The sequence below is a fragment of the Montipora foliosa genome, chromosome 5 (genome assembly GCF_036669935.1).
Source record: "Montipora foliosa isolate CH-2021 chromosome 5, ASM3666993v2, whole genome shotgun sequence".
In the NCBI taxonomy this organism is placed as follows: Eukaryota; Metazoa; Cnidaria; class Anthozoa; order Scleractinia; family Acroporidae; genus Montipora; species Montipora foliosa.
This window is the reverse complement of record NC_090873.1, coordinates 432071-457070: the sequence shown is the minus strand read 5'-3', so window position 1 is coordinate 457070 and position 25000 is coordinate 432071. Positions and strand designations below refer to the sequence as shown.

At 37.5% G+C, this 25000-nt stretch overlaps 4 protein-coding genes across 4 annotated transcripts in view; 2 read left to right on the top strand and 2 right to left on the bottom strand.

Moving 5' to 3' along the window:
- The first annotated feature begins 95 nt into the window (after window positions 1–95).
- On the top strand, window positions 96–11640 carry LOC138003277 (protein smoothened-like). The gene is made up of 10 exons (XM_068849233.1): window positions 96–569; window positions 5210–5410; window positions 6005–6177; window positions 6847–7066; window positions 7771–7894; window positions 9242–9334; window positions 9432–9540; window positions 9625–9807; window positions 10291–10362; window positions 11151–11640. Exons 1-10 carry the CDS (start codon window positions 144–146, stop codon window positions 11320–11322), a joined length of 1773 nt encoding a protein of 590 aa, XP_068705334.1. The 5' UTR covers window positions 96–143; the 3' UTR covers window positions 11323–11640.
- Window positions 11641–13251: 1611 nt separating this feature from the next.
- On the bottom strand, window positions 13252–15882 carry LOC138003276 (uncharacterized). The gene has a single exon (XM_068849232.1). It carries the CDS (start codon window positions 15750–15752, stop codon window positions 13704–13706), a length of 2049 nt encoding a protein of 682 aa, XP_068705333.1. The 5' UTR covers window positions 15753–15882; the 3' UTR covers window positions 13252–13703.
- Window positions 15883–15901: 19 nt separating this feature from the next.
- On the top strand, window positions 15902–23882 carry LOC138003278 (tRNA-splicing endonuclease subunit Sen2-like). The gene is made up of 12 exons (XM_068849234.1): window positions 15902–16132; window positions 17089–17191; window positions 17411–17468; window positions 17573–17971; window positions 18243–18363; window positions 18725–18778; window positions 19659–19797; window positions 20259–20295; window positions 21136–21268; window positions 22218–22251; window positions 22884–22939; window positions 23602–23882. Exons 1-12 carry the CDS (start codon window positions 15932–15934, stop codon window positions 23668–23670), a joined length of 1404 nt encoding a protein of 467 aa, XP_068705335.1. The 5' UTR covers window positions 15902–15931; the 3' UTR covers window positions 23671–23882.
- Window positions 23825–25000, bottom strand: part of LOC138003280 (bcl-2-associated transcription factor 1-like) — an 11492-nt gene continuing 10316 nt past the window's right edge. Inside the window, exon 5 of the mRNA XM_068849236.1 lies at window positions 23825–24120. Coding sequence (XP_068705337.1) covers window positions 24013–24120 — 108 coding nt within the window. The 3' untranslated portion in view covers window positions 23825–24012. The remainder of the gene's footprint in view (window positions 24121–25000) is intronic.

The following is a 25000-nucleotide window of genomic DNA, read 5'->3' as shown; positions in this document are numbered from 1 at the left end:
CTTGATAAACAAAGATCACTTTACATGAAATTTAATAACTTGTTTGTCATCTTGGAATGCAGGAATGTTGTCTGTCGAAACCGAAGCAATCTTATACGAATGCAACCATTTCATCTTCTTATATTCAAACTTAATCCATATCGATGTTTCCCACTCGTTTTACCATGGGTGTTCAATGGCTGCCCGTTTTAACTTTCCTGCATTGTTTGGCGAAAGGGAAAGGGACCGAATACAACTGTGAAATGATCAAGCATCGAAAATGTTTGGGGACTACCGTGGAGTACAATTTTACAACTTTACGATTGGTTACGGATTCTAGCAATCAACAAGAAATTCAGTCTAATCTAAAAAAGTGGGAAGGATTGAAATTCCTTTCTAATTGTTGGTCCGTTCTTCAGCCACTTTTGTGCCAAGTGTACATGCCGGAGTGTCGAGCGGACGGCACGGTCCAGTTGCCGTATCGGGAACAGTGTGAAGCCACAAGGGAGCCGTGTTCTGTGGTGGAACGGTACTATGAAAAATGGCCAGACTTTTTACAGTGTACAAACTTCCAATACGGCAATGGCAAAGTAAGTTTTAAACGGAAAACCGTAAGTACGACCATAAGTTAAAAGTACAGAACAATTTATCATGTGCTCTCTGAGGCCAGCTCAAACGAGATGCAAACGCGCCAAGGAAGAAGAATTCCGTTTGGGGACACCCTCTATCTTACAGTTTAACTGAACTTAAAAGAGCCAAAATTTGCAAACGATTAAGACAGAAACAAAAGAGATTTCCATTGTACTAGTTTCAGTTGCTGAACAAAAAATGTAGGAATACCAACATTTGTCTTTGTCCCGTTTATCTGTCAAGTATTCCTTATGTGTGCGTTCTCAAAATCAACTAATAAAGTTTGTCACACAAATAGTAAAGCTCGCCAATATCTGCAATATGCTCGATAAGAATGTTCTGCATACTGTCAGATTCTCGTATGAAATCGAAAATCGGATCAAGTCTTCTTGAATAAGTTGAAGTAACAGAACATTTCCCTATTCAAAATTACCCAAATTTTGCCATTGTTTTACAAAACGAAGGTCACGGTCAAGCCTTCGACCTTTTATCAAAGATCGACGACCAATTGTTTTCTATTTCTGACCAACGTCGAGGATAATCTGTGACTTGAATTCGAGAGATATCCAGGGATTTTTGTAACAAAAAAAAAAAAAAGATTCGTAACCAGGCAAACAATAATTTGATTGAAAATCGCGACGACTGTAAAAGTGATAACATCAGGTCTTACTTTGGACAGACGAAAGTGTAAATTAACAAAATGTGACTACAACTTTTCGTAGGTAAACTTTTAAACCTATTTTGACTACTAGCAAATAAAAAAAAAAGATATTAAATTTCTTTTTGTCTAGAGCACGTAATTACGTTTCTTGGAAGGAAAGACAATGCACTTAGGGACACACCAAAGCACCGTTGATGGAACTTTAGGATGTAAAAAAGACATTATATTTAATGGAATTCCTTGCTAAGAAGTTCAAAAATAAACATTCAAGCTTTTTGCGTTCGATCGAAGGAGAGCGCGTCCTAATTTTGTTCCGATTGGGTGATTTTGTGGTCTTGCAAAAGGAATCGACAGGGACAACAAAATGGCCGCCCTGAAGATTCTTCTGCTGTTTGCAGGGGCACCCTCCTCGCACGCGTATAGATCTCGATCTGATGACAGTCTCTTTTTGTCACTGCGACTGTCGGACGCATTTCAATAATCCGAGATTACTACTAGTTGTAAAAACAATTTCGTGAATGTGGAATGAGTCACAAAAGCTCTTTAGTTAGTTTACCAACCTGGGGCCAGTTGCTCGAAGCCTGGTCAGCGCTAATGCATGAATCAATTCCAGCGGTGCCCATCCCCCCCCCACCCCGGGCAACCCGCAGGGCATTTGCTCAAGTTGTCAGTGTGGGGGTGGGGCATTCTCAATTTTATCGCGGCCCGGGGGCTGGGCATTAGCCTACCCGGGGGCGACCCGCGGGCATGCGATTCATCATCATTTAAAATGTCTTGATTCTTCACAGCGACAAGGTGAACTATATTTGGTTTATCAAAGAACGATCACCGACGTGAACACGGCTACTTCGATCCCAGGGGCGGGGTATTTGCCCTCTTTCTTCGTCCCCACCCCGGGGCATTAAGACAGCTTATGTGTCCCCACCCCGGGGAATTTGCCCATTTTTTTTAAAAAAATGCTAATGCACAGGGGTTAGCATGGGTGGGGGATGGGCACTGCTGGAATTGACTGATGCATAACCGTTGGTTAAGAAGTATCAAAATCGGTTTCCGTGGTATTTAACGCTGGTTAGCGCTATCCATGCTTCGAACAACTCGGGTCTGAATATTATTATAAATAACATAACAGCAATAGGAACACCAATGGAAACGCTGCATCCATGCCACATATATACTTCAGTAACTGCCCACACAGTGATACATATAACAGAGTTTTTGAACAGAAAGCAACAGGGCTGCAGAAAAGAATATTCATTGCTTAGGCAGAATTCGAATTGCTGAGGGATAACAAAAGACTTACAAAGAGAGCAAGAAGAAATTGGGCTCTTCTGTGCGCAGAATTCAAGAACATCTCTTCCTCTGAAACAGTCAACAACATAGAAAAGAAAAAGGCACAATTAAGGAAATTAGAGGGACATTGTATCGGAAAAAAAGTAATGCGAGACAAGATGATAAAATAGCCAATTTAGACAGGAAGTTTCAGACTAGCTATGCAGGGTGGTCAGAAATCTAGTTGCTGGCTCGAGAGTAGAGTACTCTCCCAGGAAGCCGACGGTGCGCTCATTTTACCCCCCTCTTTTCCATCAGTGCTCCGTTTTAAGGGTATTTAAAGCTACTTAGGCTACACTGAAAGGAAAAAAGTCGAAACAAGGATGTGAGATCCGGGAATTGAACTCGGGACCTCTTGCACCAAGGCCGCGCACTAACCAACTGTGCCACCCCTGCTCCTCCTCGAACATCAAGATCATCATGGTGACCTAGTGGGAAACTGAGATCTCCCAACCATCCAGTTTAATAAGGGGTCACCTCAAGGAGATGCACTCTGCCCCATGTATCTTCACCTTGGAAATGAACCCAGTAGCCTGGTTACATAGTGCAATCAAGGTAGACGATCTCAAGGTGTTTGACTCATCTGAGCCATGGGCCTAGACTACCCAAAGAAGAGAGGAGCACAAGTGCAAAATGTGGCAGAGTGAAACTGAATCAGATAACAGATTGAGACACTTATGTCCAGAAAATGCACGTAATGAGATGCTAACCCAATTTTGACATTCCAACTTCTCAAACTCATTAATAATTTATATTCAACATAGGACTTTCACAGTCTCTTTTATCATTAGCTTCCAGAGGGTTAAAACAAATTTAATTTCAACACCCAATAGTTCCGCAAAAGAGCATCCATGAGCAATGTCTGCACTCAAGGCTTGAACCTTGTGTAGTTCGTAGTCTTTGAAAAGTCCACCACAATCTAAAACCGGCACTTGTTCCTCTCTTAACCTGTGGCATTTGGCGAGAATGTTAACATCTCAATTATTTTTATATTTAGTTGAAACTGGAATGGCCTCATTAACCGAATCACTTTCTTGGGAAAACGACGTGATTCTGACTCGCTCTCCATCACGACCTATTATGCAAATTTATTCAAATGTTCTACCTTTTCAACTCACCCAAATATTGAATATTCATTTTCTTTGCATATTGCCATCACTTGTCTCATAAAACAAAAGATCATCATTTTACACTCATAGTTAGTAAAAAAAAGGTTGAGAAGTCATGTCAAAAACTTGTGCTTCGTGTTTCATCAGGGGTTCCTAACACCTCAAAATTATAAAAGCACTCTGCCTAATGGCATCGTGCATTCATCTGTTTCTTGGTGTTTGGAACCCCTGATGAAACACTCGCACTCGTTTTTGACATATTAGATGAAGTGTCTCCTTACATCTAAGCATTTGCTCCGTATTTCCAACAATACGCTAAGGGTAAGCCTTAGCGCTATTTTTAGTAAATAGGGTGCATGCAGCTGTTTATTTTGTCTGTATTCTGAAACACAAGTGATGTTGAAGTTCGGAAAAAGAGCAAGGGGATGCTACTCTGCATAATTACGTGCATTTCTGGACGTAACTGGGTTGTAAGCCTAAAATCAGGCTCCAGCTATATGTTCTAGGGTGTGAAAGAGACAGTGTTGGTAGACAAATGGCTTGGCCTCAAGTTTGCAGCACTGGATTACAGTGTACCTGCAAAAGGTTGTCTGTAATTTGGTCAAGCCTACTGTCCTGTGTTGATCAGATCACACCTCTAAACTCATCTAATGTGGATCCAACACTGGCTGATCACAGAGTCAAGAGCAATAACACAGAGAAGCTGCAAAAATCATTTGTGAGAAGTTGGGAGTGGTCCCCCCTGTAATGAGCTTGCACGAGTCAAAGATAACTGAGATAAAGGCAGTGATAGAGCCTTTTGAGAATGCAGACCAGTCCATGAGAATGGTAAAGCTGCTTGAAAAAAGGGCGATTGGGAAGGGACAAACGTCTCCGGTAAAGAAGGCAGAAATTACTTGGATAAGCTAGGCATGATTTAAACCAAGCAGGACAAGTTGCATGTGTGCCATGTCAATGAAAGATGACAGGATAACAAGTTAAGCCAAACAGGTTGCTTGATTTAGCTGCATACATCTCTCTCATACCATGGTGGCTATGATTGAGCTCTATAAGGAACTCACGCTGACCAAGGTGTATTCTTTGTGCGAGACATAAACAACACAAGGAGATTTCACTGTAGACATTGGCAAGTTGCCAGAGACTTTCACTCAAGTCCTAGGGGATGCTCCTCACATCAAAGAAAGGGAATATTTGGCACTGCTACTAAGAGCCAAAGAAGCCGTGAGGTATTTGGCAGACATTCAAAACAGTGGGTATAATGTTCATATTCACTCTGTACGCAGTTCAAGAAAATGGAGTTGCCTAACCTTGCAGTTCCAAATGGTATCCTATAGCTCGGCAATAAAGCCTTGAAAATGTGTAACTGAAATATTATAGGTTTCCTTGTATTCCCCATACTCATTGAAAATAACAATTTCAGCTTTTCAACATTCATTATCATAGCAAATCTGCAGAAGACTCACAGAGACCCATTTTTATTAAGACAATCTCTTTTCTTCAGGTAAAAAAACTTCAGCTCAATGAATCTGCATGTAAACTACCCCTGGTTGAAACAGCCCACAAGTCCAGCTGGTATGAGGGAATACAGGGCTGTGGAATTCAATGTGAAAACCCGATATTTGACAAAGAAGAACACACAAGAATTCATAGATTTGTGGGAGCATTTGGAAGCCTGTCCTTTATATGCAGCCTTTTTACAGTGGTAAGGGGATTAGGTACCTTTCAACAAAAAATTTGTGTTTCATAATCAATCAGGAGATATCCAGTCACTCAAATACCAATAACATGGAAAGTAAAAGTAATTCTCCAGGCTACCAAAATGAATGAACGATCTAATGAGAGAAAAAAAAAGAAACAACATGCTGCCTCAATAATGAATAAATCACTGATGCAATTAATTCAAAATCTTCAAATTGGACTGTACTTGAATTAAAGTCTCTACAATAACTGGTTTCAAGCCCAACATTGATTAGAGGGGGCAAGTAGGGAAGTGCCTGAAGTCCCAAAAATGTGTACTGGACTGAGATAAAAGCAAGTGTCCCAAAGGAATTTGTCCATGATGGTAGGTGTGCATGTGGCTCTGAGTGGCTTTCGAATCTTACTGTAAAATCCTGGATAGTGTTATGTCTTCCAAGCTTATTGCTTCTCAGTAAAAAAAATTATTATTTTCAAAAAAAAAAAGGGAAAGGGGCACAGTAACGGGCTAATTTTTGTGATAAATACCAAATAAGTGGGAATTTCCTGTAAAGAAAGATTCTACAGTTGAAGCAAAGCTAATAGTTTCATTATATCCCAGGTCACATTTCTGATTGGCTGGAAGTCGCAGAATCGTTACCCATCAGTTATTCTGTTTTACATGAACAGTTGTTTCTTTGCTGCTTCATTGGGTTTTCTCATTCAATTTACTGACGGTGCCAGAAATCAAACTGTATGTCGGCGGGATGAAACAATGCGACTCCAAGAACCAAGGTGATCGTAATTTAAGGTGAAAGTAATTTTAGGTGAATTACTGCAGGATTTTCGTTTTGAACACATCGAGGCCAGTATCTGGAAAGCTAAGACCAGAAATGAAGGCCCTGTGATAATTCACTTAAAATGACTCACTGGATATTGTAAACGACAGGAAAACGATTGATATTAAAATATGTCTTGCCATAAAATGTTTGATGTGTTACTTTTTTCTGGGAGGTCTTCGTTTTCTACATCTTTGTTTTCCACATACCTGACATAGTCATAGATAAGAGTTTGTTGTTGGCCCTGTGCTCTGCTACTGGAAGTTTTTCCTAGGAATTCTCCGCTGAAAACCAACATTTGAAGTTTACAATTCAGTCAGATTCAGTGGAAGTATAGCTACAATACGAAAGTGCCAAAGAGCAATAATTTCAATTTGTTTATTTATTTAAAAGGGTTCATTCCACAACCCAACCCTTTGTTATACTCATCCTAATTACCCAGGGGTAAGCGGCTGTTGTCATTGTCAAAACGAATTATAATCTTAGGTTTGAAAGAATCTGTCTTTCATTACTTTAATTTAGGGGAAAAAGTAGCGGACTTCCCTGAGTGAAGTGGTTTATGCTTTTCGTTGGCCGTCAGTAGCAACTGAAACAACTGATTATCATTGATTTTTCTTCTATTCAGTGAGGATGACTGTTTCCTCTGCATTCTGACATTTGTCCTGGTGTACCATTTCTCAATGGTTGGAGCAGTATGGTTTGTTATCTTGGCATATTCCTGGTCCATTTGTTTCAAATCTCTTGGCAGCACAAGAGATAACTTTGCAGGGAAAGTGGTATATTTTCACTGCATCGCATGGATTCTTCCCCTTACATGGACAGTAAGCATTCTTGCTCTACAACAGGTTAGCCAGTTTGCAATAATCTATCAAGCTTCAAAGTAATTTTAATTTTTAACAGTTTAAATCCATTTCCATTGTACAGATGTACAAACATCATTGGGAGGAACTAATATTAAGTAACATAGCAGAAACTGATTGGACAATTCAGAGAAATGAACGATTTAAACAATATTGATCAGGGAAGTAATTACTTTAAACCCTGGCCCTGGATTCCTGGATTACCAAGACAAAGAACCAGGGTTGGCCAAAGGTTCTGCAGTAGAAGGCTGTTTGAAAAGCCAGAGGTGCAAAATATTGAGATTGTCATATCTGTTAACCAACACAGCCATAGAGTAGCCAACAAAGACAAGAGTAGGAAAATATTTTTTAACAGCGACATAGTTTTTCAGTGAGTTATTAAGCATCCAATAGCAAGCAAGCATTTCGTTGGACCTGTTCATCAGCTCAGTGCGGTCCAGTGGTTAGGGCGCTTGCCATGAGATCTGGGATCCCAGGTTTGAGACACATTCTTACCACTAGTTGAATTTGTTCCTGGTCTTCCCTGTTGTTGTTGAATGTTCTGTTCTGTTATGATTGTTTCATCGGCCCTGAAAAACCCCTATGGGGACTGGTCAAGTAAGTATGTATTGTATTGTATCATAATAAATATGGTGCAAAAATAACTTCACTGCCCTGACACGCTGTACCACATGATGACACTTTTACAGGTTGACGCCAACTCTCTCAGTGGGATATGTTTTGTTGGATATAAGAATCCCAAAATGCGAGCTGGATTTCTCCTGGCACCACTCGGCCTTGACTTGCTCATTGGAGGAGTATTTTTAACACACGGTAAATTTTCTGCATGAATTCGTTCATACTTTACTATTAATTGATCTGGTTTAAAGTGCCCATGTGACAAAAAAAATCACTTCCTTCACTTTATGCGGTATTTTATTGTCTAAAATGTGATTCATCATCACTATAAAGCAGTGTTGACAGTTAACGACTTGCTCTACAAACAAAAGTTTCAAATGCTGAAACGCCACGCGTACTTGTCGAACTTTTTTAAGTACCTGTAATTCTTACTCTATGACTTTAACTTGTACAGTATTATTGTATATTGTGTTACTTTTAATAATAGCAACATTTTCCGTTATAACTGCACATTAAACGTAACAATAGTTATTATGAAATGACGGAATGAAATGTTTTGTTATGAACTGTACATGTAAGTCATAGAAATACAGCACTGTGTACCTCAGAAGAGTAGAGGACAATTATTTATTGCACACTACTTTTACACAGTGTTATGAATATTATCAGAAACTCATAAGATCATTATGTTGAGTTGGCAACTTTGTTTCAAAGAGTGTTGATTGTCCTATGGTTTCCTTACATGAAGTGTTTGTGCATGATATGCCATTAAATTGACATTAAACCATGCCCAGTGAGTATTTTTAGTGATCCTGTATTAAGCAGCCAGTTCCTCAAGTCCAGAGGGTGGCTGTTAGATACAGGTTTGACTCTAGTTTTGAAATGCAAAGAAAGTAATAATTGTTTTTGGTCACAGTAGCACTTTAAAAAGGCAATATTAACATTAGTTTATGGGCAAACATTCAAAATCCAAATGAAAATTTTTGTTTGAAGGCAGTTGCTAGAATAAGAAGAAAAACAAGGATTGATAATTCTTTTGACAGCAGAGGATAAAGATGCAGAATAGGGTTATAACTTTAGAGATGTTAGCCCAATGTTTCACGAAAAATGACCATTTTTTCAGATTCAATATATTTCTTGGCAGTGCGGAAACGATCCTCACTGCCAAAGTATTAATTTTCGTAAATTTACAATGTATACCAATAGTCATAACCCTCTCACTCCCTTGGGCAATGACTCTTTGAGACTGTATAATTCTGGACCTCACAGGGGTGTAGCTATGATTTTTTAAAAGAGGGGTCCAATCTCTCACACCCAGGGTACTTACCGGTTTGTCATGTCAACATCCATGCTGTTTTTAGTGAAAGTGACAATTTTTCAGATGAGCTGTGAGGCAAAGGGAAAGTCACAGGCACCCCGGCACCCCCTTCCCCTCCCCCTGGCTATGCCCCTGCCTTAGTTAGTCTCTGTGACGGTATTAAAAATTAAAGAACTTCATACTGCTGCCAGGATGTAAGACACTTTTGCCATTTTTTATTGCAGGTATGGTAACTCTTTGTAGGCTACGTCGATCGAATCCAAATTTTCTAAGCAGTAGAGCAGCTCATAAAATAAAGGAAACCATAGTGCGAGTTGGTGAGTTAGCAAAAGAAAGGAATTTAAATACCATCAACATTTTTACAGCTCTGCCTGTTGCTCTTTCCTAACTTTTTGTCTCCACCATGATTTGCAGGTATTTTTGCAGTGATTTCATTTTTGACAGTGTTTACAACGTTTGCATGTCATGTTTATGAATATCTCAACCAGTACAAATGGGAAAAAAGTTACATGACGTTTATAAGGTAGGTAATGAATAGAATACAAGTATATAGATAACAGGCAAAATACTCTCACCATTGGTGCTCATTAAACCTTTCATTTTAAAGATGTATTGCAGACAGAGCATCAGATGGTAAAAAGTGGAACAGAGAGGACTGTTCAGTGAGTGAGCGTCCTGATCTGGGAATTATTGAGTTGGAACTGGCTTCTTTATTTGGAACTGGAATTGCTATGAGTAGCTGGACTTGGACCTCAAACACATTGCAGACCTGGCAAAAGTTATGGCACAGGTAAGTCACTAAGAAAAGAATACATGTAGTTTTCAAAGGATGGTACAAATTAAAAGAAGCTTTATAAGTGAACAACATTACGAAAAACCTAAATTTGAAGACATTAATTTTAAAAACAGAGCTAATGCTTTAAACATTACGACTTCAACTATAATTTAAAGTACCTTTGCCCTGAGAAACAAATCAGTCATTTCATTTTACAGTCAGGGTCCTTGCTTGAAATACAAGATTTTCCTGTCAGTGTAAATGGACAAACTTAAACTAGTCCCAAGAGGACAAAAGAGAAGTACTCACAATGAGTGTAGAGAAACAGATAGATTGTCGCTGTTTCGTGTATTAAAAAGCCAAGGGAGTGGTGCAGTAAAAGAATAATAATAATAATAATAATAATAATAATAATAATAATAATAATAATTATTAAAGGAAATTAGATCATAGAGCAGTTTTAGAGTTTACTCTCACATTATTCTTTTAAAACAACAGAATAACACGAAGGAACAGACATCCTGAGTTAAGTCACTACAAGACAATACGGAGAATGAAGAACAGAATAGCGTGAGTAAAAAGGAACATGAAAAATCAAACAGTCACCTTTAAGTTACAAGCAATCAATGCAAAATACTGTGATTATATCACTTTGTTTTTTACTTCTTTATGTTACCTAGTATGCCCCCTCCGGTTGCTCAATTTTACAGCCTGTTTTTATGTTCTAATGTATTACTCATATAGAACATACACAATGATTGGTCAATTTAGCAGACTTCATTTAGCAGCACTGGGTGATTGACTGTAAGGTGTGCTTTTCTGCGTGCTTTGATTACCAAAACACATAAACATCCTATGAATGTGGTTTTTTCGGGCTGCATGGAAAGTTACAACTCTTTGTTTTCTCCCCTTTTAATTAAATAGGAAAAGGTCAGTTATCATTATGATACAGCAACAATAAATTCAAGTAACGACATGGTACTTTTGTGATAAACACTGTAACATACAATATGACCTGGAACTCAGTTAAACAAGAGGCATTTTACTCTACCCCAATCCACTAAGATTTGAAGTTAAAACAGGCCAATTTTAGTAGAGTGCATAGCATTCTGTGCACTAGTAATTGCACTGGCTAACAGCATTCCTTGGTTAGCATTAGCATGAAGAGAACACAGTATCTCCCACAAAAAAAAAAAGCAACATAAAAAAAATTAGTAATGTATTTTGCAGTAAACCCTTCTTAGGATAACATAGTGAATGCATAATTTTTGTGTTTAATTATGTGTATTTTGCACTGCCACAATACTACGTGTTAGATCCTAAACCCATTGCTTTAAAAATGGTTTCTTATTTTGCAGCCCAGCTGTGCTATATCCTGCTATACCAGATGCACAAATGGATATTGTAATTAAGGCAGAAGAGGCAATTCAAGCTCATGGATCAAAAAGAAAACAATGCTTGGACATGAATGAAGAGCCACTGAAACTTAAAAGCATTTCTGAATTGATCCCTCCAGAGAAAATTAGTTGATAGAGATGTATGTTGTGGTGGAAATTTGTTTTTGGGGGACTCTTGACTGTTATCTTACTTCTTCATTTCAACTGGATCAATGAAAAGAAGAAAGAACAGTCACAGAAAAACGTCAATGTCCTCCCAGAAATAGATTTTCACCACAACATAGTAGCAGTAGGTACCGGTATGTATACAGCATACTTACGGTACATATGCAAGATAAAATTTATTCTTCTTCTTTCAAATTAAAGTACACTGTATTTAATGTCTCTTACAACCAACTGTAAAAAAATGCTTATTGTTGTTCAAACATTCTATTAATAAAATCATTAAATGGCCATTTTTATACTAGAGAAATATACTGTAATGTGTCTGGAGGACTTTGTACAGTGTTTTTTAATGGGTCTTTCAGTTCGTCATTTACTTCATCCTGTATAAAGACAGGTGAGAGATGCATTATTCATCTAGACAAAGTAAATCATTTAGTCCGTCTTTGAAGATACACTATGAATGATTTGGTTTGTCTAGACATACAGTATAATGTGTCTCTCACCCATCTTTATACAACCTTACACAGGATGAATTAAATGATGAACTAAAAGATACATGTCGTAAAAAAGGTTGCTGTTATTCATTGTGGTGAAGTACAATAATAATAAATTATTATATGACTAGCTCCGTGAGCGGGCAAGATGAACCAAATCGCGCGCTCTGATTGGCTACCCGAGCGGGCAAGATGGAGCGATACTGCCCGCTCGGGATTTCTCGCTTGGTCCCGCAAGATCAAAGATCATTTTTTGGTGTTTTAAGTCATATAATAAATCCTTTATTGACCAAACTTGTTTGGTCAAGATGGCTGGATATTGGCCTCGTTCTCTTTTTGCGTGTTTATTGACCTCGACTTCGTCTCGGTCCATAAAAACGCAAAAAAAGAACTTGGCCAATATCCAGCCATCTTGACCTCACGCTTGGTCAATAACCCATACGTATTCTTGTTTGTCTCACGATGTGGTCACTTGTGATGTAAATCGCGACATTTCGACTGCACACTGCTAGTCTTCATCAGGTGATGAGGCTTAGTTGTAGTTTTCAATCACAGTATCCTGTTTAAAAGGTGACGCGTAACCAGTCAACCTCATCGCCTGATGAAGACCAGGGCCATAAGGGGGAGTACAGTTTTTTCTACTGTAATATGCACCCTATAAATAAAGTTTTCTAAAGTGTTCTAAAGACTAGCAGTATGCAGTTGACATGTTGCGATCTACATCACAAGTGACCACACCATGAGACAAACGAGGATACATATTAAAAAATATATTTAAAAAACGCTGCTTAAAGTGGTCCAGAGGCATTACAGTACAGTGAAACCTGAATCTTTGAATAGTTCTAGAAAATGACTGTTGTGATGACAAAAGGATTACACTAAGCAACAACTGGCATCTTGATCAGTTGTAACCTGTGAAGACTGTATTAAATTAATTATCTGCTATAAATGTTTAGGTTTAGATTTATTAACAGTATCCTGTAGTTTTAAACTGTTAAAATTTTTACAACAAAAAATTGATGATAATGCCACCCAAATATCATTATTTATTGATTAATTTTCTGAGCCTTTTGAGGTCATTTCTTGGATTATGTATTCAAGCCAACCCTGTTTTGTGGTAAAAACAATACAAGGACCAAGATCAACAAGTAGGTAATTGTATCTTTAACAAATTAATGCAATGAGACATAGGAATATGAACAGTACTCTTTTCACCTTTAAGTTCATCATGGCCTCTTTTGTAATCAACTCCATGCTTCTCGATGACTATTGCACTGCAAATATAAAATGCTTCAAGCCCTGATCATTAGTTTGGAATTTACATTCTACATAAATTTCACATAGTTATTTGTTTTTCTTCGCCTTGAATATAAGTCAACATTAATAGTTTTAATTTTAATATAAAAAGGGTTTTTTATTTGCTTCTCACAGTATAACTTTGCAATGAATACTGTAACCAAACTAAGATTTTTGTTTCATGAAGTTTAAATACACATACATTCCCAAGGGACAAAAAGAACTTACCTAACCTCCACTAGTGCTTCAGCTTAGACATACAGTTTGAAGTATTAATACAGGAATCAAAAATATCATTTACAGAAAGAATCCACACTTTACTTACAATTCAACTAGGATAATATTGTGTGATCATTTTTATAAACAAACCTTGCTTGTCTGCGATATTATTTGATGTCTAGGCTGGCCAAAAACTAAATTACATGTACTTACAGGTAAAACTCAAATGTAATTTCCTTAAATTTAATGACACTGATGAGTCAAGGATGTCTGCTTTTGCATTTCAATTAATAAATTAAATTACATGTAAATGCACAAGGTGATTGAAAAAGATCAAATGTTATTCTGACAGATGATGACTAAATTTCTCTGCAAAATTTCTGTTGGACTTTACAAGCAGATCTCTAGTTTCTTCCAGCCTTTTATGAACATTGACTACAGTATTAAGTACAGTGCTTGAGGAGTCTTTAAATACTCCTGAAAGCTTGGAAATTGAAGGCAGGGGACTGATGACAATACAGTCATCTTTATCTTCTGGCGAAACAGTTTTTGCTTCCTCTATTCCCTGTGTCTTTCCCAAATCACTGCAAGAAGATCCTTCATCAGATTTCTCTGAAATGAATGTCAAGTCATTTTGACTTGCTTCATCATCTTCAGAACCCCCTCTTGTTATTGACTGTCCAGTTTCTGTAAACAGATTCCTGTTGCATTTGGTAGAATTGTGTTTTGAAACAGACTTGAGGTTAGCATTAAAGCCTCTGATTTCTCCATTGGACACTGGAGTAATACTCTTGCTGGTACCTGTATCTTTGTCAGCACAGGCATTAAAACCAGTGACAACAGTGCAATCAATTTGTCTTGGTGTTTTGTCTTTGCTTTGTACAAGCAACAGACTCTGAGTATCACAGTAACATTTCTTTTGACAGGCTTCCTCAAGTAACTTCATTTTGCTCTCAAGAAGCACAACTCTTGCAGACATTTCATTGTTTGACAACAACACAGAGTCAAGCTTTTCTTGCAGCTCCTGAACTTGTTGTCTAAGGACAAACACCTCAGCTTTAGTCTGAACACCAATGTTTGAAGGGGCAACACATTGAGCTTCAATTGAATTTAAATGCCTCACAACTTGTGTTTGTGGCAGGCCACTAATAGGTATACATGTAGGAACTGTGTCATGTTGAAATTGTGATTCCTTTTCACAACTTGAAAGAGGTAGAGTCTCACTCTGACTACCTTTAACAACTGGTGTAAGCATCAATTCAGGACTTGGCATGGGGGCTGTTGTCATGGAAACTGGACATGGAATTGTGGTCATCCCTACTTTAGTTCCCATATCTACAGGATAATAAGAGGGGAGGGGTGCTGAGTCAGGTATTGAATGGATACTTGCTGGAACAGAAATTGACATTGGACCAATTGGTTCACAAGACATTGAAGCTCTATCTGTTATCTCTTCTCTTCCTTCAGTTTCAGTATCATAAGGATATTTTGCCTCATCATCCCAAGTCACGGATTTTACATGTGACTGTCCCTGAGCATTTGATTCTTCCATATCTGCCACGTGAGCTGAGTGTTTTCTTGTAAACAGCATGGATCTCAAATCAGCATTTCTCAAAACTGGATTTTTAATAACAAAATGTTTCTCAACATTATTGGCAACAAAATTCTGTGGGGTAGATTTTTTTGCAACGTGGCTCGATGGTCTAAGTTGCTCACTGTCTTTTTTTCCGCAAGATGGATCTTCTGTTTCAGATGAAAGCTTCTCATTACCCTCAAAGTTGGAGTCCTTGTCAGCTACCATACGCGTTACCAGAGGTTCCCTCAATCCAAGTCCAGCTTCTATAGCTTTCTTATTACTCTGAAAGCTTCTCATGTCAGTACCAACTGGGAGAGGCCCAGGTAAGTAATAAGGCTTACACTGGTTGCTTTTACCTTTTACGTTTTCCTTATTTCCATCTTCTTCACAGATCACCTGTAGTTTTCCTCTCTTCTTTTCGGATCTGCTATTCTGGGGTCGAAGATCATTGTGTTTGCTTCTGAGAAGTTTCAAAATTGCACACACAGTTATGATTTTTCTTTCAGCAAACCCGATAGCGAGAAATTGTTCCTTAGTGACTTGGGGCTTATATCCAAATTCATCTCGAAGAATCTTGTAAACAGTTTCCAAAAAGCGTAGATCTGTCTTCCCATATAAGTCGTATTCTTTAGATGCGAAGTGCTGTGCAAGTGAAATTGAGTAGTCAAGAAAAACATGATGAAGTACAGGAAGAAAAGCTTTTGGGATGCCTTGAGCAACACTGTGTAGGTCAAGTTCACAATGTGGATAGTGAATTTGTTTTAACTCGAAAACCAGCTTACGAAGATTGTTTCTCAGATCCCCGGTAGCCATGGCCAAAAGAAGTATGAATGATCAAAAACACACCATGATGTGTCTTTGAAATCGTTTCAAATCTTTAAAATACGTTGTGTTTGCCGCCATTTTGAACTTACGAATATGCAAAAGATCAGCTGACTTACCCGGCAATAACGAATGCTGCATGTACATTGACACATTACGTCAAAACCAAGATGGCGGACATATCGATCAGAAATCCTCGTCGAAAGAAAGGAGCAAAATTTAACCCCAAAGAAGCCCCGTTCCCGGTGCCCATTCAGAGTATTACACACAAAGACTCTTGCAGTGATAGATGGTATTACTATACTGGTTATCTCAGGGATAACTGTGTGGTGATCGAAGATCTAGGAGACCTAACTTTCCTCTACAAGATGGTGAGCTTATTCAATCTATTTCATTTCCCGCTTATTTCCAATTTTTTACTTCAAATACATCATAAAAGGAATACCCGAAAGCAGTTATTTCCAATTTGCCATGAAAAAAGTATGTATATTTATTTTACTTCTTTGCAGGAAGTATCCTAAACATTCATGAAAGCTAACCTTAGGCCTAAAAACGTTTGTTTAGGCCTAAGGTTAGCTTTTATGAATGTTACAATACGCCTGCTTTGCAGGCTAATGTTCAAGGATACTGGTAAAGGATATTGGTAAAGCAATGACCGGTGACCTGTGTTTTGTACCAGACGACCTCGAGCTTATCAAGATTATCTCAGGCATTAAGATATCTGTGATGCAATTTCAGGTGTATGACAACTGCAGACTGCCCACCAATTTTAGCTCTGATAAACTGTATTTACGTGTAAGCACCCATTTCAAACAGCGCTGATAAGGAGTATTATATTTACATGTATTACGTCTAAGCACCCATTTTAAAACGGTTGGCTTTCAATAACTGTGATTTAGGGTTAGTCTGCAATCTGCAAGGGTCAGACACCATGTAATTTCCGAAGTAACGGCGGAAATGTTCGTTGCCAGCTTTTTTAGAATCGGCGCATGATTTCCCAGAGGGTGTAACATGCAGGTTTCAGGTTAGAGTTGCAGGTCACCGTTTTACCTTAACTGAAACATCCCAAACCTTTACAAAAATGCTAAGCTTAGGCTTTAACAGTCAAGTTTGGGTTGTTCCAGCTATGGTGAAACAATGACCTGCAACGTGCAGCTTACAACCTCCACGTTATTCCCTCTGCCTGTTCCCTATTGATTGTGATGATCTGGATAAGTGTGTGTGTTTAGAGGCACAGTCTGTATATTAGCCTTGTCTGAGTCAACACTAAATTAATCCTGGCCATTGACGTTTAATTCTCTGATAGTGTGTCTAATCTGATTTGCAGGGTTTTTTTGGAAAAGGATTTCTTTCAAGAAGTAAACCTGAATATGAGATGATTTCGGACATTTCTCAGAAGGCTTTTTCTAAGTCCGAAAAATTGAGAAGATGTAAGTCAAAAAATAATGCATACTGGATGAATAATAGAGAAATAAATATTTTTACCTTTTTTGAAAGAGAAGATACATTAATTACATAAAATGCAAATGTAAGTAAGATCTATTAAATATAAGTATTTTAGCATTAGAGTGGTTATTATAAGTAGGGATAGTGTCTTGTGTAGTTGACTCAATCTTAATCATTTTTATGTTAACTGTAATCTCTTCTAGTACCCCCCAGAGAAAGGGAAATAAGGCAGTCAAAGTTCCGAATAATTAGAAAAGAGCGGTAAGAAAATGTGTTTCATTAATTGATTAGAGCATTAATTTTGAATTTAATCTTGCAATGCTGTTTCTTTAACAAGGAAAAAGTATTTTCGTTTATGTCTTTAGGTACAAAAATCACAAGCAATGGTTTGAACAAGCTAGTGGTAAATGTCTTGCTGGTTATGATCATGTTGTTCATGAAGACGTGGAAGAGAACACCAGCAAAGACCATACAAAACATGATAAACAGATAAATATTTGGTCAGAGTCTATGGGTGATGTTTCTGTTAAAGAATTCTCAAAGTACCACAAAAGAAAACGAGTTGACACTGCTGATAGTGATGGTGAATCTTGTGAGAGTCAACGTAAGTTAGGTGAAAAGGTTCACACTATAAGGGAAGAAGTCATACTACATTCAAGTGATGATGAGGACATCAAGATTACTCTTACAGATGATGATGACATTGAAGAATGCATTTCTAACAGAGAACTTGAGGAAGTCGTGCAAGATGTTGTAAGGAAAAGGTGTGTGACCAGTTAAAGGTATAAATGTAATTGTTTGCTTGTGTTCTTGTTTTGAAATTGCTCTGTTACTGGTAATATTCAAGAAATAGTGTGATTGGCTGGTTATGATTTTCTATCTGTACAAAATCAGGCATAGCTTGCAAGGTCCCTCTGGTGAGCAAGGGAATTATTGAAATTTATCCCTTTTGAAATTGTCAGGAATAAGCAGCAAGAGAAAAAGTAAGGGAATAGAAGTTGACATTATTTTGTTTCCTTTTTTTCCTTTCAACAGTAATCAACCCAAGCCTTGCACAGAAACTAAGGAACCTAAGGAAATCACACAGAAGACCAATATTGAGGGAAAAAATGATCCATACAAGGTTCATGAGCATCTGCAATTGACTTTAGAAGAGGTTTGTAAAATTACAGTAACAAACAAAGGGTAGTTAAATCCAAACTGAATCAGGAAACGTCTTTCAGCACATGAATTTCTCTTTTATTCCAACCTTTGGAAATAACACTGTGCTTTTTTATTGTGAAAAGAGCAAAATTAAATGTTACACTTAAATAAAAGAATGTTGTACAATGTGATTCAAACTTTCAAGTCCTTTAACATGATTTCAACCCAAGTATCGCTTTGTCTCCCAACCTTTATAATTGTAAGTTTGCAAAAAGATTATTACTAGGGTTAGAGCACATAGAAAAATAAAATCAGCTGAGCTTGCAATCATTTTAACACATTTTTTTACCATTTTCTTTTGTGTAACATTTTAGGCATTTTTCTTAGCATATGGACTTGGGTGTCTGTCAGTTTTAAACATGGAAAAGGTGAGGAGCAAAATGGTAATGTTAATTTGCATACCACACATATCAGGGGTTAATCAATAGCTTCTGAAGTACCTAGATGCCTGGGCTAATCATTGTAAGCAGTGGTCACTCTTTTACATGGTTTTGCGTGAAAATCAAGGCAGAGTTGCTGGCGTTGAGAGGCAAATTTCTGACCCATACCTCCAGTGACCGGCCTCTAATGAAACCCCCGACATATATATCACATACTGTTTCACGATGATTTACAATACTCTGAGAGAAAGACCACCAACACCAGGGGTCTCCCCTTACTCTTCACAAACAGTGTATGGGTTCTTTAACATCCCATAGCATGTTGATTATATATATATATATTGCTAGTGCTAATCACCCTTACTTGCAGTCGAGGACTGAATTGCGAAGGGCGCGGCTCACGACATCGGACTGAAAGCATACAAAGGCGCCTCTGGCTGCCGCTATACAGTCCATGTTTGATGTCGGAGCACAGCACCACAGCTAGATGTTAATTAGCTGTGAGTTGATTTTGATGAGGGAGGAAAACCGGAGTACCCGGAGTACCCGGAGAAAAACCCTCGAGTCAGGTTGAGATCGACTGAAACTCAGCCCACATGCTAGCCGAGGCCAGAATTGAACCCCGGCTCGCAGTGGTGGGAGGCCCGATAGATAACCACTAAGCCACCCTGACTCCCTAACAACAGGAAGGGTTGTTAGACGGGGCCTACGATTTATTGTCCTCATCCAAGAAGACTTGAAAGTCTAACCATTTGCAGATGAATTACAAAGGCAACACTTTCTCACAGAATAGCTCATGCATTTTTAAGGCTACAATGGACACTTTAAGAAACATTTACATGAATGATCACAAATTCCATTTATTTAGAGGCCAATGTCATTAAGTGAAATGTGGTGCTCGTTCTGTGCTGCTAAACAAGACTTCATACCAAGCTATGTTACATATCATTACTTCAGATCTAAAGGATGGATTCCTAAAGTGGGCATCAAATATGGAGCTGACTGGGGTGAGATAACATACTAGAATAATGAAATTTTAAGTTACCCCTAGCTACAACTGAGCTTATTCTGTCAACCAGGTAAGGCTTTTCGTGTTGGCCATTTAACTAAATTCAGATGACAATCCGCCATACTCCCTAGAATAGGACCAAAACATCAAATTCTGGAATATTGAAATGATAATAGATGCATTGATCCAGTAGTTTGTCATGACAGGCTAAGGAATCAATGACAAAAATAAAAATAAATCCTAAATAATAACAGTATTTTTAATTAGTGAATGACATGGTCATCCTCTGAAGTAGTTCAAGGACTTATTACAGAAGTTTAAACTATGACTTTTCAATATTTATTACCATTAAATTTCAGTGCAGTGATGATAAAAATTTATTTTGAGAGAAAACAGAACCTTAATAGTTTTAAACCCTTTTACAGCTGCAGCTGCAATAATGATTTGGTTACTTTTTAGTTCTTTACAAAGAGGGCATGCCTTTCTATCACTCAAGGTGAGTGAAATCTGTTTTTCCATCCTTTATCTATATAATTTGTCCAAGCCACGAAGATGATTTTGTCAATCTGTGTAATAAAGAGTTAAGACTTTCTTGGTTACTGTTAATCCCTAATATCTAGCCTGGTACTAAGTGACTGTTTAAGGACGTTCGCGCCAATTGTTTCTGCGCATCCTTACTGCGCATGCAAATGCACACGCCACGTCATACACGAGCGCGCGCGCTAAGTAATAAAATGAGAAATGATAGGGAAAAAGGCCATTGCCAGAGCTTTGCCTGGATTTAACGCTCTTGGACGTTCGGTGACCCCTATTTTTCTTTCCAGAAACGGATTTTATTTACAATTATCTCCAAGTTGTCCAAAAATGAACAAAAAATCAATGTGGGAAGTTAAAAAAATTTCAACATTTCTGCTCACGGGACATCAAATCCTGCTATCTTGCGGCTGCAAGGCGCGTGAAACTGCGGTCGCTAAATGCGAATTTGATCTTTAAGGAACCTCACCAGTTGACTAAATTCACTTAATAAGTCCACTTAAACAATATTTGGCAGACAAGATTTCACTTCAAAGATTTAATTGCAATATATTTGGGTTTACAGACACTGGCCTTATTCGCTAACGAAGCCCGATTTTGTCACATTTTGGGTGTTTTTCCGGGCATGTTCTCTCCAAAACGAAGTCGGTGACCCCCCATTTTTTTTACATTTCTGACATAACTAACTCATTATCTTACAGTGGTAAAAGTTTCAGAAAAAATCAATGTTGAAAAAATTTCGCGCGAACGTCCTTAAACACTGCTTTCACGAAAGTTACATGTACATTAATTTTTGTTTTAGTTATTCAGTTATAGTTCAAATGGTTGAATCAGATCATTTGGATGTGGTGAAAAGCAATGCAAATTTGCTCTGTCGACAACTTACTTGGCCTCAGTTGTGTGGAGTGAATCGCGTCAGTGGGCATTCAGCCAAGGTACTCTTTGTGTTTCTAACGAAACTAATTTGTTAATAATCAGCTTCTAGATCCTTTTCTTTCATAAACATTCAGGCTTTAAGGTTAAGTTCAAATCTCAATCAGTGGTTTGTTTTTTGCTGCCATTAATTGGTTACAATCAGAGTTGTGATCAACTGATTTCAATCCACTTTGTTGGTTCTTCTTTTCGTAGTCCGCTTACCCTTCCAGGTTGATGCCAGTGAAAGATAAGTTAAGCATTAAAAAGATGATTTTTTCAGATGGTGAAATATGGATACTCTGGAAACATCTCATTTCTCCTTTGCAAAAGTCTAGTCTAATAACTTCCGGATAATATTGTTGTACTAGTTAATCCGGTATAGCAGGACAAAAACAATAATTATTAAAAACTACAGATACACTGTAGATCATTGGATAATGCAATTCTATATTTTTGATTGGCTTAGCCATCACGTTATAATTCATGAGCTATTATACCATGCTCTATAAATTTCAGTAAGTGTATGCATCAGTATTTTTTTGTTTTTACAAAATAAAGCAGGTAAGATTAATCCATAATTTTTGGACGCTTTCAATAAAACAACAATAATTGTTTTAATTAATAATTATTACTCCACTCTCACTTGTTGGATAATGAGATAATTATCGTTATTGTCAAGTGAACCTACTTACATTGTAAATGGCCTACTGTAGCAGCAGCCTCACACAAGTTTCCTATTGCCCAGTGGCAGAGCATCCGAATTAGCAACTGGTTTGACTCTAGGATTTCTTCTGTAGTGTCCCCTGAATCAGCATCGCAAAAAAAGGCATCTCTTCATCATTTCCTTTTACTGGGGTTAACATTTGCAATCTACTCTATCAAGATACAGTTTTGAACTAGTGTTTACATGTTTATGAAAGACAATAGTGTGATGCACAAATCACCAACTCTTTTCATTTCATTTTTCAGGAAGTGATGCTATGTTACGTCATTCGACCGACAGGTAAGACGAAGTAACAAAAAATATATATGAAATTTAACCATTTCAGTCCTGAGAGTGAGGTGCAGACGTAATTACTAACTTTGTCTGAAAAGATTTTACTCATCAATGGGTTAACAAAATCTACATCCACCCAAAAGCTGGCCGCAGCCAGGATGAAACATAGTTAAAATTTAAAAAACGATCTCTGGCTAAAATTGTTGAACTGCGGTCTTCGACGGGTAAAATGAATGATAAGAAATCGATGAGAAAATTTAAATAAAAACGTACATTGCAAAATGATGAGAATGTAGAAAATTTATGAATATTTTTTAAAAAGAATGTTGTCAATACAACATTCTGGACAATACAACATTCTTTTTAAAAAATATTCATAAATTTTCTACATTCTCATCATTTTGCAATGTATGTTTTTATTTAGATTTTCTCATCGATTTCTTATCATTCATTTTACCCGTCGAAGACTGCAGTTCGGGCAGTTGAAAGCTCGTAGTTTTTAATCATTTTAGCCAGAGATCGTTTTTTAAATATTAACTATTGATATCTCACTTTTTGGGGATTCTAAAATGTACAAAATGTCTTGTATTTGATATGGAAAGTAAAAATCCTTTTTATAGTGTATTCTTTGATTACAGGAATGTCAGATAATGAGATGTCCTCACCAAAATGCATCACAAGTTTTAAAATACAGGTAAGTGTTGTGGTATTTTTAACCTAGTACCGTAGGTAATCCTTGGCTACGAACAATGAAGATACCAGACACAGAAGATACATGTGACAATTTCTTGGTGTTAAATCATAACAGAACAATGTAAATCGGCTGTGATAATAATATTGCTCTGGGGCACAGTACATGTATTTATTATTCCACCATATTTGGTCAAGAGAACGCGCAAAATATGAGACGGTATTACACTGTAGAACAGAGCAAATACAGACGGAGCTGGAGTTTTCGATGAACGAAATTGTTTTCAATATGATACAAAGCCCGAGAATTTAGCTTGTCATCGCTTGTCTCTCGTCATTTCGTTTATACAATCAAATAAAGGACATTTGGCTGGCTTTCTGTGCCATTTACATCATTCGCAAGCGCCCTGAAGGACAGATGATGCATTTTTTTAGAAACATTCTTACCAAATAAAATTGAAGCAAAATAACACCTTTTTGTATAGTGGAATAATAAAGCTCTTATTCGACGGTTTAATAATAATACTCGCGGACATTTTGCTCATTGCTGGTATACTACGCAACTCACAAAATATCCACGTGTATTATAATTATGTTAAACCATTGAATAAGATGTATGTACATGTACAATTGAAATGCCAATATTACTTTTTTTTATTGTCGTAGGAAGTTGTGCTGAGAAGGTGGATTCCTGAAAGAGCAAGGGAACCAGAGAAAAACGAACCCCAGTATTGACAATTTACTGTAATAAGAACAGATATTCTATTTAACCCATTCACTCCTCAAGCAGCCTTGGATGCCCCCGGTTAACCAGCATCAGACAGAGTAAAATCTGTAGTCTCACTTCCAGGAGTCAATTGGTTAATCGTGGGACAAAAGAAAAATGAAATCTAAAAATTTCTTTTAGTTATTTAATTCAAAAGGATACAACGAAAAAGAAAATAAAATTGCACGAATGCAAAATGGTGACTTTTTTCTGTTGAGGGGGAAATGGTTTCATACAAGACCATCACATGACTACAACAAAGTTGCATTTTGCATAATGCTTTCAACTGAATGCTGATTAAAATGAAGCCATCAGTTTTGGTGGTAACTGTGCAAGGGTCTTTCTTTAGTCTCTTGACGAATCTCTCTTTCCTCTTCCATTATTTCTTCTCTGTCTGCTTGAGTTTCTCTTGTTTGTTCCTTATATATGGTTAAAAAAATAAAAATATACAGTGTATATTATTGATGTACCAGATGAAAAAAAACTTCCTGATCATCTACAACAATAATATTTAATTCATTTCTTTTGGAATCTGAATGGATAAATGGGACTCAGTTGTCAGAGGGGTAGATATCCAGCAGCCTTTCTAGTTGAAAGATTAAATTTTTAGAAGTGGATTATGGTTGGCCATTTGTTGCAAAATTCAACAGTCTAAAATTTATTGGTTCAACTTAAAAACAGGATATTTTCATTCAACTTCAACACAGGCTATTTTTGTGCAGGAAGAATATTTATTCAACTTCAAAAATAACATTTGAAGAGACCCTTTAGAAATTCAAACAACAATACAATACAATCATAGAAAGGTGTCTGCTAGAGGTCAACTTTTGCCTCTAGACCATTGGCTCGAACACAAATAGGAAAACAGAAACGAGAGGAGTTTGCGTTTTGTCACTACATACCACCCAGCGGTCAAAAATGTTAAAATGTTTTTGGTAGAACAATGGAATATCATAGAAAATCAGCCTATCCTGAATTGGATCTACTAGCGCTTAACACCTCCAATAATATAATACAAATGGTGTAAATCCCTCAAAGACGCGCTTGTCACAGCAAAATTATAGTTTCTTTTAGGCTCCAACGCGATGCAACCAAAAAAACCACACTGAAGGATTCCATGCAGACCTGTCATAACTCTCTAGCTATAACGTTTAAGATGTTAACAATATCATCAAAATACTGGTTGAAGCGTTCTTCCTGGGCCGCCATGCTGCTTTTCAACATGCTGTTCCCAGGTCATGCACTTCTTTTTTAAGAAGGGGTAGCAGAGGGGTAGGGAGGTGAAGCTTTGTTGAATAA